At 43.5% G+C, this 14667-nt stretch overlaps 1 protein-coding gene across 1 annotated transcript in view; it reads right to left on the bottom strand.

Annotated features, from left to right (window-relative positions):
* CDH12 (cadherin 12) overlaps positions 1-14667 on the bottom strand; it is a 2012840-nt gene that overhangs the window by 176645 nt on the left and 1821528 nt on the right. Inside the window, exon 8 of the mRNA XM_085606875.1 lies at positions 1227-1414. Coding sequence (XP_085463001.1) covers positions 1227-1414 — 188 coding nt within the window. The remainder of the gene's footprint in view (positions 1-1226; positions 1415-14667) is intronic.

Raw genomic sequence — 14667 nt, 5'->3', positions numbered from 1 at the left:
TTATAATGATAAGTAAACACCAGACTGCCAACTCACACAAGGAAACCAGGTGCCACACAATGTCAGCTCCTGTCACTTGGTCACCAGGTGAGGAGTGAAGTCACACAATGGAAGAAAAGAGAAACTGGAAACTCGGGCACAGAGCGTATGGAGGCTGTGAACAGCTGATGTTCATTAAGAGGTGTTAAAACACCACAGGACATGAGCACCAACCTCAGGAAGCATTTGTTTTGTGGGGGGGAGTTGGTGTTCGGAGGGGGCAGGAGTGCCTCTTAGGTAATTCTACTCCCGAGGCCCCACCCCATACATGGTCTCGCCCTCTCTTCACACAGTGAAATATTTTTTTTAATCTGGCAGTTCTGAAATATCTCGTCTGTGGATGAGTTAAAATTAGCACGTTGCTTTCAACGAGTCATCATTTCCTCGTGGAGTGTTTAACACATAATTTTTTTCAAAAGTTTGCCCCATCTTTTTTTTTTACATTAGGATGAATAATTAATAATCATCAACTCAACACGAAGAAAACCGTTTCTGCAAAAGAAAGTTGCACAAATTTCCAAAGTTTTCAAACGGTCAAGAATCCTTCATTGTGTGCTTTTAAATCTAAGTTTGGGGAAGAGCGGTATCAAGATGGAAAATTTACATTGAGAGAAGAATTGTTCACAAGTCCTAGAAAGACAAAAGTGCGTGGGGTCTTCGTAAAAAAAGCTGGAAATGTTTACATCTGAACTTGCATATTTTTAGGCCGGGGTGAAGTTTCTGTTATGTCGGCATAATCTCGACCTATTTCGTGGCTTTTGTGTTATGCAAGTCACACTCAATTCATTAGAAATTGAATCACACCACATTGCACTGCATTCATGGCAATATTTTAGTGTGGGAGCAAGAGAACTACACTAGCGACCAGAATCGGGGAATGGAGGGGTATTCTTTTGGGCATTTGTGTTTTTTGTGCTGTTTCTTTTGTTTTTTTTAGCTCGAAATGCGTCCTTGTGTCCAAAATGGGCACAGGGATGCATTTTGAATGGAAATATTGTTCTATATGCCGGTTTTGCATTTCGTGTAAGGTTGAATAAAGCTGTGGGATTGCTGGGAATATGTGAAAGCAAATCACGCAAAATTGACACACCCCTACCAATTATATAATAGATCTTTCCACCATGGCATGCGCCCTGGTGTGATTTACAAATTAGTTTTGTGGACCACAGCTATGAAAAATAACTTACCTTTTTCAGGATGATGATTCCTTCCTGCGTGCTTTCATCAGTAGTGATGTCAAACAGGTTCCCCCCGTCCCCTGGGACAATGGTATATTCAATTTCTGCATTCCTCCCAAAGTCGGGATCCACAGCTCTGATTCGTCCAATGCCCGACCCAACAGGTGATGATTCTGGAACTTTCAGGTGAAATATACCTAGACAATAATGAAAAACAGCCATCAACTAAAAGTGAGGGACAGGGAAGTTACTAAGATCCGAGTGAGCAGCTCACACAGGATTTGAATGTGCATTTATTTGAAAAAACAGAAACAAGTTTTAAGTAGTTAGTTTTCGTCTACAGTGATCCACGAAGGGTACAATTCACATAAAAAAGTGCTGTGTTGTTCTGCTGTAATGCTGCTAATTTACCCCAGAGTCAGGAGTAAGTCAGAAGAATAACAGAGAAAGAAAGGTACACTAATTCACAGCAAAATCTTTGTGTATTGGGCCTCGAGAGTAAGGTTTTGACTGGGATAACATACTTTAATCTGCATTTACCCATTTGAAAACCAAAATGAATATTTAAGGAGTGCATTAATGATCGTCTTGCAAAGTAGCACTTTGCTAAAAAAATGTTTAGGATACTTGAGGAAAGGAGCCTGTAACTAAATCGAGAGGTTGGGGAGAGGTTGTGGCCTAACGGCTAGAGCGGCCAGCTCTATGCTGGGGAATGGGGTTTGAGTCTCGGCAGGGACGCTCAACATTCTGTGATTCTGGGCAGATCACTTAATCTCTCGTGCCTAACAAAACGAATGTGTCCGTCTGTAAAGCAACTGGTGCACGTGTAAAGCGCTCAGACACCTTCGGGTCGAGTTTGCGCAATATATATATATATATATATATATATATATATATATATATATATATATAAAAAATCTTGTTTTGCAATTTTGCACATGTAGTGCATCATCCTCCTGATGTGGTGCTGAACCAAATTCCTGACAGCTGGAACAACTTGTATTCTCAATACAGATGTCCCACCTCATTATGCAAATTGGCTGTACCGTTTGCTTGGCTGTTGCTGTTCAGCAAATGTTGCTTATTACAGAAGAGGCAAGAATCACAGACAGTGGCACCAGCTGTTTGGCATACCCTGCTGGTGGGTGCCCCAACCAGTGTCCTCTGTCACTCTGAAGGCTGGGAGTTCTGGATAGGCATGGGGTGAAGCCCCCTCATATCTAGCTTTCCACTGCTGGTTTCAATATTCTGACTCGGCTTTCCAGAGATGCGTGTATGGGAAAACGTGAGAAAAGAACAGCATGATGCTGATCAACTTTTAGCCATGTGCCCAAGATCACAGGTTCATCCGCAAAACACTCGGATTCTTCCAGCCTCAGGGCGGTAGCCATGGAGCCCTTCTTCGTCTGGGAGCTGGTGAAGCAGCTGTTTCTAGAGACTCCAGAGCTTCCTAAAAGACATTGGCATACAATGAAACGGGCAATAATCGTGATGTTTCTGTCTAACTTGGCCATTTAACTGATATCATCAGGAGACTTGTGTCAGACTTTTCAGTCTGGGATATTTCTTGGGCATGGTTCAGGAATCTTCAGGAGTTTGCATCTTTATTGCCCTGGGTCTCTAGCAGCCCAGGATCAGTGAAACAGATGCACTTGGGCACCACCCACCTCCCAAAGAACCCATACAACACCAACACCTCTTTATTGAGTACTGATTGATGGCACACACATTTCAAAGAGGTCACCACAGATGTCAGAGCCTCTACTCCTTTGACCTATTAGGCGGTCACCATGCCTCTCCTTTACCAGCTTCTTACTAATTTAATTATTTTTTTGTGTGCTTGTCGTAGGCTATTTTCTATTTTTTCTATGAAGTTAAAGGCATTAATGGCCATGTGATGCCTCTTCTCATGATGTCACGAGGGGCATGTTGAACAGGGCTTATGTGTATAATTTCCACTATTCCCATGATTTAGTAATATCTTGGACCTCTGAGGCAAAGTATCCGGTGCCCTGTAAAATAGACAAAATGACTTTCTAAAAAGACAACATTTATTATCCCTTTGCTTTGCCATGTTACGGTATATATTTCTAGATCTTCTTATGTCTGCTTTGTGCTACCATGTGTATGGTTCAGTAGCACAGTTGTTATGACTTTAAGCTAAGAATAACACACACTGACAAAAACATCTTTTGTCCTCCTCCTAATCTGAGAAAATATTGGTACTTCAACTGTGCGCTCCATTGACATGGCATGTCATATGTGATCTTTGGTCTCTTGTGGACACCAATGCATGTGAAGGTCTCTCAGACATTAAAAGCAACGCATACTTAAACAGTAGATGATTCATGTCCTTGCTGTGAAACTCGATTTTTTCTCTCTTATTCACATCTACAGATAATGTTTTTGGAGGGAAGGCTCTGAGGCGTTTCTCCATTGTGAATTCACTGAAGCAAATTCTGTGACTTGGCACAAGGGATTCTCGAGAGAGAACTGAAGAGCTAATGATGTCTTTCCTAGCAGTTGCAGATAGGCTGATGGTGCCAACAATATTTTCCACTCTAAAGCTCAGAGAACACTTCATATGTTCGACCCGGACAGATAATCTTTAAATGAGTGGCAAGATTTTCATGTGCGCAATATGTGTTATATATTTAGGAAAACATTTTTAAGAAATATCCTGTATTACCAACTTGGATCTACAACACCTTTGAATCCATCTTTGGAAAAAAAATGTTTTTCAAAACATTGGTTGTGTGTCAACCTTTCAAGTCAATGAGCATTTCAAAAGACCCAAATAACTGGAGAAATTTGTTGGGGGGAGGACAGTAAGCACTTGTAAGAAAAGGGATTATTGATTAGGGAGTATGTGAGTCCTCCAAAAAAAAAAAAGGTTTTCGAATTCAGAAACCTCTAGTAGGGAAAACCTCGAAGCCGTATCAAGACGTGTCACACAGAAGCTGGAGGCCTTGGCCAAGGGGGCCCACTATAGTCTTCTTTCGGAAGGCAAAAAACTCAGAGCAGGACTAATTGGGTTTTCTTGCCTGCCACGGTCGTGCCTTGTACGGATAGCCTTGGGTGGTTAGTCGCAGCCATTAGAGGTCAAACATTTTTTAATCCCCAACTTTTACAACTTTTTGGAGCAGCTCCTGCTGGTCCATTCTATGGCTCCCAGCATTTAGATCCCAGTACCCACTCCAGCAGAGACTATCAGCACAGTCTAGTCAGAGTCCATTTGCAACTGGTCCACTGGTCACGCAATGTTAGAAATGGGAATTCTGTTTGGCTAGGGCATGCGCCTAAGCCAGGCAGAAACCACCACTCTAGTCAGGGCAAGAGAATTACACACCAAAGATGGCCCCTGCTCCCCCCTTTGGTAGCTTGGCAGAGCAGTCAGGCTTATCCCAGAAGCAATGTGTAATGCATTTGCGCAACAAACTCACACAGCACCAACACACTAGGCACACCACAAAATAAACTCCACACAAGGTTATATAAAAACATAGCCTTTGTATTACTCATAAAACACATTAGAACATAATCACATATATACACTGCGCCACCTGGTACTAGGTATTACTTTACATGGATTTTATACACTTACAGGGCCAATCATCATATCACAACTCACAAGTAGTGAAAATACCCAGTAACTACTGGTAAAGGTACTCTTAGCACCAAGCATGAGGCATGAACATCATGGTAATAATCAGCATAGCACATTACACATATACATCCTCAGCCGTGCTCAGCATATGATGCAAAGCCTTACAATCTCATGAGGCCCACCTTAGGCCTATACTTAATCAACAGGGCACAGTAATTACTGCTAAGGTGCACACATCACCTAAGGGCCTTAAACCCACCCAAAACACAGAGGCGAACATCAGGCCACCTGGCCTTATCCTCGGGGGCCCGTCCTGGGCTTCCCCGCAATGTCCTTGTCCAAAGTGAGGGCTCTCCCCACTTCATGTGTCCATCAAGCAGCTGCCCACGATCTGGCGGTGCAGCTGCGAACACCGATTCTTGCCCCCAAACTTAGCGCAACACAAAAGGGACTCAGGTCGTCGAGGGGGAGGGAAGCCAGTGCCTATCTCACCTCCCTCCTCTGCCCTGGTCCAATAAGGAATAATGCTTCCACCCTCACGGCCACTGGAGCTCGATACAGGGAAGCCCAGCCCAACTCACCATTCCGTGAGGGCTGAGCGAGTTTGCTCACAGCCGGTGGCTGAATCACACGGGAGCCTGGAGGATTCCTACCTCTCGTCGGTTCTACTCACTGGAGAAAGGGGGGAAGCAGCAGAGGGGAACCCGCGAGGCTCCAGGCCTTCTCTTTTTGTCCGGTCTGTCTGTGAGGCTCTGTCTCCTCTCATCACCGGTCTCATCCACCACAGGCTCAGCAGCACGCGAGGCTCTCCTCAAACACAGGAGCCATACCTACAACCAGGGACGGACCCTTCCTGATTCTAGCAGCCTCTCCTGGACCGCTCCTGTTGATTTGCTGTACATTGCAATGGCCCGGCTCCACAACCAGGCAGCAGCCGCCCGGCTTCCTGGAGGCTGTAATTCACGGAGCGAAATCTCCGTCGATTTTGCCGCTCTCTGGTCACTGCGCCCTCTGCACTTTGGCAGATCGAGCCCACTCCTTGGGCTTGAACAACAAGGCGCATGCTACCCTGCCCTGGGTAGGTCACCAGCGCTGCCACATACAAGAGCGCTCCTTCACAGGCAAAGTCGGAGCCCCCTTCTCGGGCTCAGGCAATGAAGATGTAGCGCCCACAAAGCACTAAGTTCAAAGTTCCATAAGCAGAACTAGGCACAGGCAGGCCAGCACGTAGGGACTCCCAAGAGACAGCAGTTGGGTCCCACAGCAGTTCCAACTGGCCATCCAGCAGTCCTTTCTGCCAGTAAGCACAAAGTTTTCCTTCATTCAGTAACAGCCCCAATACTTATACTAGACAGTGACTATGTTCTTCCCCCTGGCACAGGCCTAAGCCCAGTCCACACCAGTTCTGGGGGGTACTTCCATAAATTCTTATAGTGCAAAAAGACCCTCATTGTTAGTGTAGACTCTGGCCCCAGACACACCACAGGGGGCGGAGCTAGCATTGTGTAAGGCAGGCACAGTTCTATTCAGGTCAATGTGCTACTCCTCCCAATACTCCCACTGCAGATCGACCTATTCAGCCTAGCGCTGACTCACTCAGGCCCTCTGGAGCCACTGCACCTCCCCAGCCCCTGTCATCCAGAGCCAGACATGCAATACAGAGCAGGCAGGCACAAAGACCCATAGCATACAGAAATGCCTACTTCTAAAAGTGGCATTTCTAAAATTGTGATAAATAATCTGCGAACACAATTACGCAGCATTTGTTACCACTATTTCAAACATACCAAACTTGATCACGCTACTCCTCTCATTTCAGGAATTACCACTGAAACACATATCAGGGAATCCCCAATGCATTCCTGTGAGAGGGCAGCCTCACAGTAGTGAGAAACCAAAATGACTGTTTGTCACTACCAGGCCATGCCACACAGTTAAGGAACATGTCCTACCTTTTACCTACAGCACACCCTGTTAGCTAGGGCCTACCTTAAGGGTGACTGATATGTAGTAAAAGGGGAGTCACAGACGTGGCAACCAGTTTATGTGCCACATCACCATGGCAGTAAACTGTGTGTGCAGGCCCTGCAACGGCAGAGGCCTGAGACAGGTTTGAAAGGCTACTTTGGTGGGCAGTGCAAGCAGCGCTGCAAGCCCACCAGTAGCATTTATTTTACTGTCCCTGGGTATATGAGATACCACTTTACAAGGGATTGATAGGTAAATTAAATATGCCAAACAGGCGTAGACCAATCTTACCTCATTTACCATAGAGAGCACATGCACTTTGAAACTGGACAGCAGTGATAAAGTGCCCAGAGTCCTAAAACCACCAACACCAGGTCAGAAAAAATACCAGGAGTAAGTCAAAAAGTTCAGGGATGACCCTGCAAAAAGAACCAAGTGTAACACTCAAGAAAAAGTCCTTTTTCAGTTGTTGTGTCCCTGTAGCCACAGAAGAAGTCAGTCAACTGGCCCTTGGATCCCACTTGTCAGTTCTGGATAGTCGTCTGAGCATGTGCAGCTTTTTGGTACTTACACATTTCACAGACAGTAAATCCAGTCTTCTACTGTTTTGCCACAGGTCTAGAAAATGTTCAGCGGAGTTGAGGTGAGGTGCTACTTTGTTCAATTCAATTGTCAATCCATGGGGTGACTCCTGGACACTCCCTCACCAATGGGTAATAAGTTCCCAAGGAAAAACCTTTCCACTTTTGCAGCATATGCTGTTTCCTTTAATACAAACTATCACACCATGCACCATTATTAATAAAACCCAACATGGACAATCCCTCATTCTCCTGGGGGGACCATCTGACGCACCTGGGAATATGTCAAGGGTAATGAGCAGTCCCCTCCAACTCAGCCTCTTTAACATCATTTCTCGGGTTAAGCTGTGTGACATTCCTCACCAAAGCCATCCTGTGAAGACCCTACCATTGTCTCTGCTCTGAGAGCAGTAATGCACACTTCATCAAAGTCAGCACTGATTGGCCATCTGCATGCAGGCAAGCAAATACTAATTAGCTCGCTGGAACTTCACGTAAGCCAAGTCTAACTTTTGAAAAGTTACTTTGCCTACATATTTATCAAAACCCAACTTCACAATTGAATTGGATTTTTTAAAATAAATATTAAAAAGCATGGTTGAACAGATTTTGTAGATTTTTCTAAACCGAATATGCAGAATTACGTTTGCCTTACATTAAAGCTGTAGTGCCTTGGCGATAAAATTGTGTTTCCTAACCCAGCATTTTCCATATCAATAATTTTCCTCCTGTACGTAGGGACTTGGCCTTTATTTCACAGGCATTTTTGTACAGACTGCAGGGGTTATATGGATGTGACCATGAAGATCGGAGAGTCCTTTGCCTGCAGCTCTCAGGACGCCAAAATGTAGGGAAATAGAGTATCAATTCATGATCTAGTCGCTTTGAGAGCAGGTTACTGATCGGACGAGTCATAGAGGAGAGATTTATTTGAAGTTCATCTGAGATAGATTTGGGGTCCAAACCAATATCAAAAGTTGGCTCTATGTATTTCCTATCATAAATATAGGGATTTCAGAGTAGCGCACTGGTCAAACATCATTGAGAAATCTGGTGGATCTCGACAAATCCACTTTAGCTCAAACAGCACAAACTCTAATACGTGTCGTTGCGATTTATTTTTGCAGCTTATTGAGAAAGTAATGAAAAATTTACAGATATTGAATAATTGTGTTCTGATTGGGAATAGGTCAATGGCAGTCTTGTAGTACTCCACAGATCGGCATAGTAGAGATCCCATGGAAAAACAATTGCACTGAACAATGGTCTTTAAAGGCGGGGTCATCTTATAGAAACAAAAAAATAGTTTTCAGACATAAACCACAGCAATTTGCATGCAGGATCTCTTTACAGGCCTGCAAAGGATTGTATATGTCGTTCTTCAAGCCGCCATAATTTATCTTGCTGTCGCCATTGAGATAAAGTTGTTTTGAGCAAGAACACTAGAAGATGCACAGCATCACAAGTGTTATGGATAGCCCTTAGTACTTGCAAGTTAATGATGGTGGCAAGGCTGTATAACTCAGAGCTTCTCCTCCCTCAATTAGTCTCTGGGGATCCGCAGTGAAAGTTCCATCTTCTTCATCACTCTAATTGACTATGTTTTAGACCGATTATCTCATCGGTTGTGCACCTGGTGTCACGGTGGCTGCCAAGTACTCTGCTGGAGAAGAAATACAACACACACTGCCGTCGCTCCCATTGGTAGGTCATTATTTTCATATTTGCAAGTTTGTTTTATTCTGCCTCAGAGGGTTGTGGGACCAGAACGCTTCTTCTGCCTTAACTGGAGGTGTTGTTTCTGAGCAAGGCAGCAACTCACTTCAAAATTGCAAATTTCCAAGACGAACGCAAAAACAAAACCACAACCTTTTGCTGTTCCGCTAAGGCCTTCGTCAAAAAGTTAGGTGGGACAGGTGCGGTTTTTACAACACATAGTATATGGCTTTACCCCGGAGTAAGATATTTAACATGTGTAGTAAACACCTCTTATTCTGATGTTTTTTAACCTGCAAATGAGGCATAACATACAGATTTATTTTTTTTACACACTGGATTCTGAATGTTTTGCCATTTTACCGAGCCTTTTCCCATGATAAAGTCCACCAGGGTTGACCTGCTGGAAAATATCAGGGATATTTATCAGGCGAAAACTGTGAGGGTATGATAATTATCACATAGGACTTTTCAAGAATGTTTTTGGGAGGCGTATGCACAGATCATATAATGTTATGACCTGCATGTGTAATAGTACATGAATGTTAAAGGCAATAAGCCCGACTTGAATGTGCTACTAGAAGCAGAGTGCATTTGTGCATGGCTGTGTTTTCATTTGTTAGCATGTTAAACACAATTGCACAGACTTTTCCAGTGCTCGCACATATTTGTACATGTTACGAAGGAAATACAATTATTTTTTATATCTTTGGGTTACTTTTCACATGCTTCTTTGTTTTTCTTCCAAAACCATCAGTTAAGCTTTTTGTTTCTGGGCAATATCACTTAAGTTTAGCCTCCAACAACTGTCTTTCCTACATGCTAAAGACATTTGGACTACAGAATACCTTGTGCCTCCACTTTTCAAAGCTACTGTATCTCCCTCCTAGTGTGTGTGAGCGCAGTACAAAAACAAGCATTTACAATGCTAATAGGTCTGGTTTAAAATGAATGTTGTATGGTAATGTGAAGCATTACAAGTAAATAGCAGTGTAATTAATATGTATTTGTGTGGAAGCAAGGAACTGTAGAATAATATTGGTGTAGGTTAAAAGGTCAAGTTGCACTGTCAAGCCAGACCTATAATTCATGTATGTGAATGACTGCCCTCCACCCATCTGTGCTGCTGCCAGAGAAAGACAAACACCATAAATTAACTAGTTAAGTAAGACACCTTTACAGCATTACAACCCTCATGTCTGTTTCCCTGAAATTTCAAGCTTAGCCAGCTGGATAATAAACAAAATGATCACAGCTGAGTAGAGGACAAGCACTGTTGTGTGGAAGCACACAACTTCTGCAATCAAACATGTACATATGGCTCCTAACAAGAGGGCAGAGCCAAATCACCTCTCTATTGATGCCCACATAATTGTCTGAGGACAGCAGCGCTGTCAAGCCAGATAATAACAATGAACTAAATTAAATCCAGAACCTTTACACACCTAAAAAATACACCTTCACCATTCTGATGTTGCTTGCAGGGCCGGCTCCTCCATGTGGAAGGAGGAGCGTTGCCCACTGCTTTCTCGCAGTGCGAGAAGCAGGAACATTTTATGTTTCTGCTTCTCGCACTGCGAGAAAGCAGAAGGGTTAGGTTGGGGGCGGGCAGGTGAGCAGGTCTGCTCGAGGGTAGGAGACGTGTGGCTAGCCCAATGCTGCTGGTCCTGACTGTTTCGTCGGCCCTCTGGGGCTGACCAGTCCAGTCATGCAAACTCTCCCTTTTTTCTGCATGCAGCCTACATGTAGAAAATGGACTACTCATAGATACCTGTGTGGTTGGCATCTCAACCAATCACAATGCTGCCATTGCAGCATTGTGATTGGTTTAGGGGAGGGGAGGGAGGCTGCCTGCTTCCTGTTCCTGCGGAGGCAGGAAAGCAGGAGCAACCCAGCAGTGAAGACGTGAGACCTGGGAAAGGTAAGTTGTATTTATTTATTTTTTAATATTTAAACCACCCCTTTACTGCCTGACCCCCCTTCTTTCACGACCACTCGCCTGTCCACACCACACACTGTGTGACCCCATGCCCGCCCACCCCACCCGTGAACCATGCCAGCCGCGACTGGTTGCTTGTTATCATTTGCGAAAAAGATAGACCCACAACATACTTCCAAGAAGAGCAGCCTTGAAAATCACAGTTATTGCAATACAGGGAGAGTGTCAGAATGACATTTGTGCAGAGTTTATACTCGAAAAACAATAATGAAGTACAGATCTTGAATAAGGGATTGGGTGAACAAAGAAATAAGTCAGACATTTTCAGATTTCTGGAGTGGATACTTTGGCACATAAACAGCAATGACTCCTTGATCACTTAGCCCTAGTCACTGCAATCACTGAAAACATCTTCCACCCTGTCTTTACCATGTTACTATTCGAAGACAAATGAGACCTGTAATCCTGGGATGCCCTTAATTCCAGTGATGAAAAGCGGCTTTCTCAAAACAAGGATTTAAAAAGCATCAGACTGATTCAGCTATACTGTGTCCAACTCAGACCCACGAGCATCTGATCCAATTCAGGTGTTCCACGTGTATTTAGAAACAATAAATCGAAATGTAAACCACTCACAGTGTGGTCATCCAGAAATTCTAAGATGTGTCTGGCCGCTTTGTCCTTTCTTAAACACCCATTATTTATATGGATGTGGAGACTTTGCAAATAGCTACCGAACAAACACGTGATCTTGCAGCACTGGAAAATACGCTAAACAATGCCGCTTCATCCACAGTACTGAAAGTAAACTTTTAGTATCTTTTCACCTTAGTAGAAGTTGGATTTAAGCAGGATTGTTGGTAATGCCATAAAATTTACAACATTAAACACCATCAACAAAACGTCCAAAAAATGGAGAACGTATGTATTTACAAAACGTTTAGTACGTGTGTTCCCAAGTCCGAATAGCTCGACCAAACTCAAATAACCAACATTAATCCATTAGTACATGTGAAGGGCTTTCGATGGAATGGAGAACAGGATTCCCTTCGTGAATACTAACGAGCAATAGGTGGATGGGATGTGAGTCAAAAGAAATAGGGCAAACCGACAATTTGAGCCACCTCTGCTCAATGATTTCTTGTTAAAAATACCACATCACACTTCTGTGCACCGTCGCTATCAAGAACACCAGTTCAGACTCTCCCCTGGCAGATAACTGGTTTAGAAACGTCATATACTGCAAACTAACTCTGCCAAATCTAAAATGTGAGACAATTCTGGACTGGGATGATTGTGTCTGCTATACAATTAGAATAAATTGAATTAATCAATCACGTAACTGTCAAAAACCTGCACATATTATAGCTCATTGAAGTAAAACACTCCATAACATTTTTAAACATGTGTGCTGGTGTGTGGTTACTTGCACAGTCTGATTTTTTACTAGCCACCTGTGGCTTTGAATGGGATGCAAAAGGCCACAATTTGAGCAAGGACAACAATCCCTCCCCGAAAAAGACAACCATTGTAAAGGTGCAATATGCCCCGTGACTCAGATGCCATTCATCTCAAGCAACAATAATAGTTGATCCACTGATAGCTGTTAGATAATATGCCATTAGCATTGCACAGCAATAGACAATCAGTGGAGAAGTGTGGCTCACTGGTTAGAGGAGGCAGACCTGGAAGCAGAGGTCAGCCCAGGACCAAGGTTAAATTCCCGGCTCGGCTGGGTCTTGAGTCCATAAATGTCCATGGACTCGATAATTCTCGCTCCAGTGCATACTCGACTCATGGGTTCACACTCTGCGACTCTGGGCAATAGCTTGCTTAATCTCCACATGGGCCCCTCGCGGCGGGATGCCTGGCTTTCACCTTGCGGATGCCCTGCCGGGTTATCTCACAGGGGAATACCAGGACGGGTTCCCTAGGCAAGCGCTTAGAGACCGCTTGGTGATTTGCGCTATATAAATTCCTGCACATTTACATTACATCAGTACCAACCTTAATCCTCATCCCCACAACCCAGGCATTTATTCTTGGCTCTGTAAATCTGTATGCCAGTGGGGATACAGGCTTGCATTTAGGTGGCAATATTAGCCTGTTCCCTGGCATAGCGTTGATGGCAGCTTTTGCAATTCTGAGAATTGTAGTCTTGCATTGCTTACACTAGACTGAAAAGCCAGCTGTCAGTCATGCTGGTGATGATACTTGTGGTGGTGTTGTCGTGTTGGTACTAGTGGGGATGATAGTTCTGGTGATGGTACTAGTTATGGTAGCATTAGTGGTGGTGGTATGGGTAATTGTGGTGTGGTTCTGGTACTTGTGATGGAGTAACTGGTGCTGATGTTAGTACTAGTAGAACTTCAATGGAGGTGGTCCTCAAGATAGTGGCGGTGGTATCTTTTGATGTTGGTGCTACTAGAGGTGGTGGTACCGTTGTTGGTGGCAGTGGTACTGGTGGTACTAGTACTAGTGGCATTAGTCCTGGTGATGGAGATGGAGGTATTGTGGAGAGACTAGTAATGTGGTGCTAGTTCTGGTGTCAATGGTGGTGCAAGGGACACCAACAACTTTATTAAAACATCCTCATTATTTTCCAGTTCCAGAAAACACTTTATAAATGCCTTTTATTTTAACGAACAGGACAAAAAAGCAAATATCATGTGCTGCAATAATCAACAAGCCACTGTCCTCACTACAGGTGGTAATGCAGCTTGTGGCACACAGCCTGGGGGCATAGCAGAAGCAATGGAACTACTTTAAAGTGGGTTAACACAACCTATGCCCAATAAAATACTGTACTTAAGATGATCAACATGTAAGTGGAGAAAAAAGCTCCCCTTCTAGTAGTATTTCTTAACGATCTTTCTTCAGATGACCTCATATGATATGACAGCAGCTGTACTGTCAAGCCAGACTCAAAATGAATGTAAAGGTGTACATAAGTGGATTTTCAATAGATGAGACACAAAATGGGAATTCACTCATTAAATATGTGTGTGACTAGGGTGCATTTAAGGAGTAGATCAAGAATGGCAACTTAAATCATCCAACATTCCCACAAATAGGGAATTTATCCAACAGCAATTAAACGTTACCCAGGGCAGGGCAATTGAAAGATATAGCCTCACCACACCTGCAGCCCACACCAGTCCCCAATGGCTTCAATACACTGTATCTGTATAAGACCTTTCCTATGATCCACCGTTTAACTCCGCCCAAAAAGAATATGACCAAGGCTAATGACCAGGGAAATATAAGCATATTACAACATGCAGGAAAGTGTGTGAGGTAAAGAAAGGAAGACTCAAGTAACAGACTCTTTTGAGACTCTAAATCACAGGCTCTTTAGAGACTCTGTGATTATGATGAATGAGCACAATAGAACCAGAACAATTTATAACAACTTATTTTATGAGAGCTCATATTTGAAGCCATTAAGGAAGTTTGAGCGTGACACAACAGGCACTTTGTGAAACATGTTTCAGTTTAATTTGTTTGCTTTAATGAAGCAATCCAATTGGATGGCACTGTAGATAAAAAAATATATTATTTGACAAAGTTTGCCATTATTTTTCAAATCAAAATCATATTTTTAAGGCAAAATTCGGAGACTACAGGCTCTCTCCTGCA

Source organism: Triturus cristatus, chromosome 5_2 (assembly GCF_964204655.1).
Source record: "Triturus cristatus chromosome 5_2, aTriCri1.1, whole genome shotgun sequence".
NCBI lineage: Eukaryota > Metazoa > Chordata > Amphibia > Caudata > Salamandridae > Triturus > Triturus cristatus.
The sequence above is the reverse complement of the archived record's forward strand: the minus strand, read 5'-3'. Positions and strand labels throughout refer to the sequence as shown.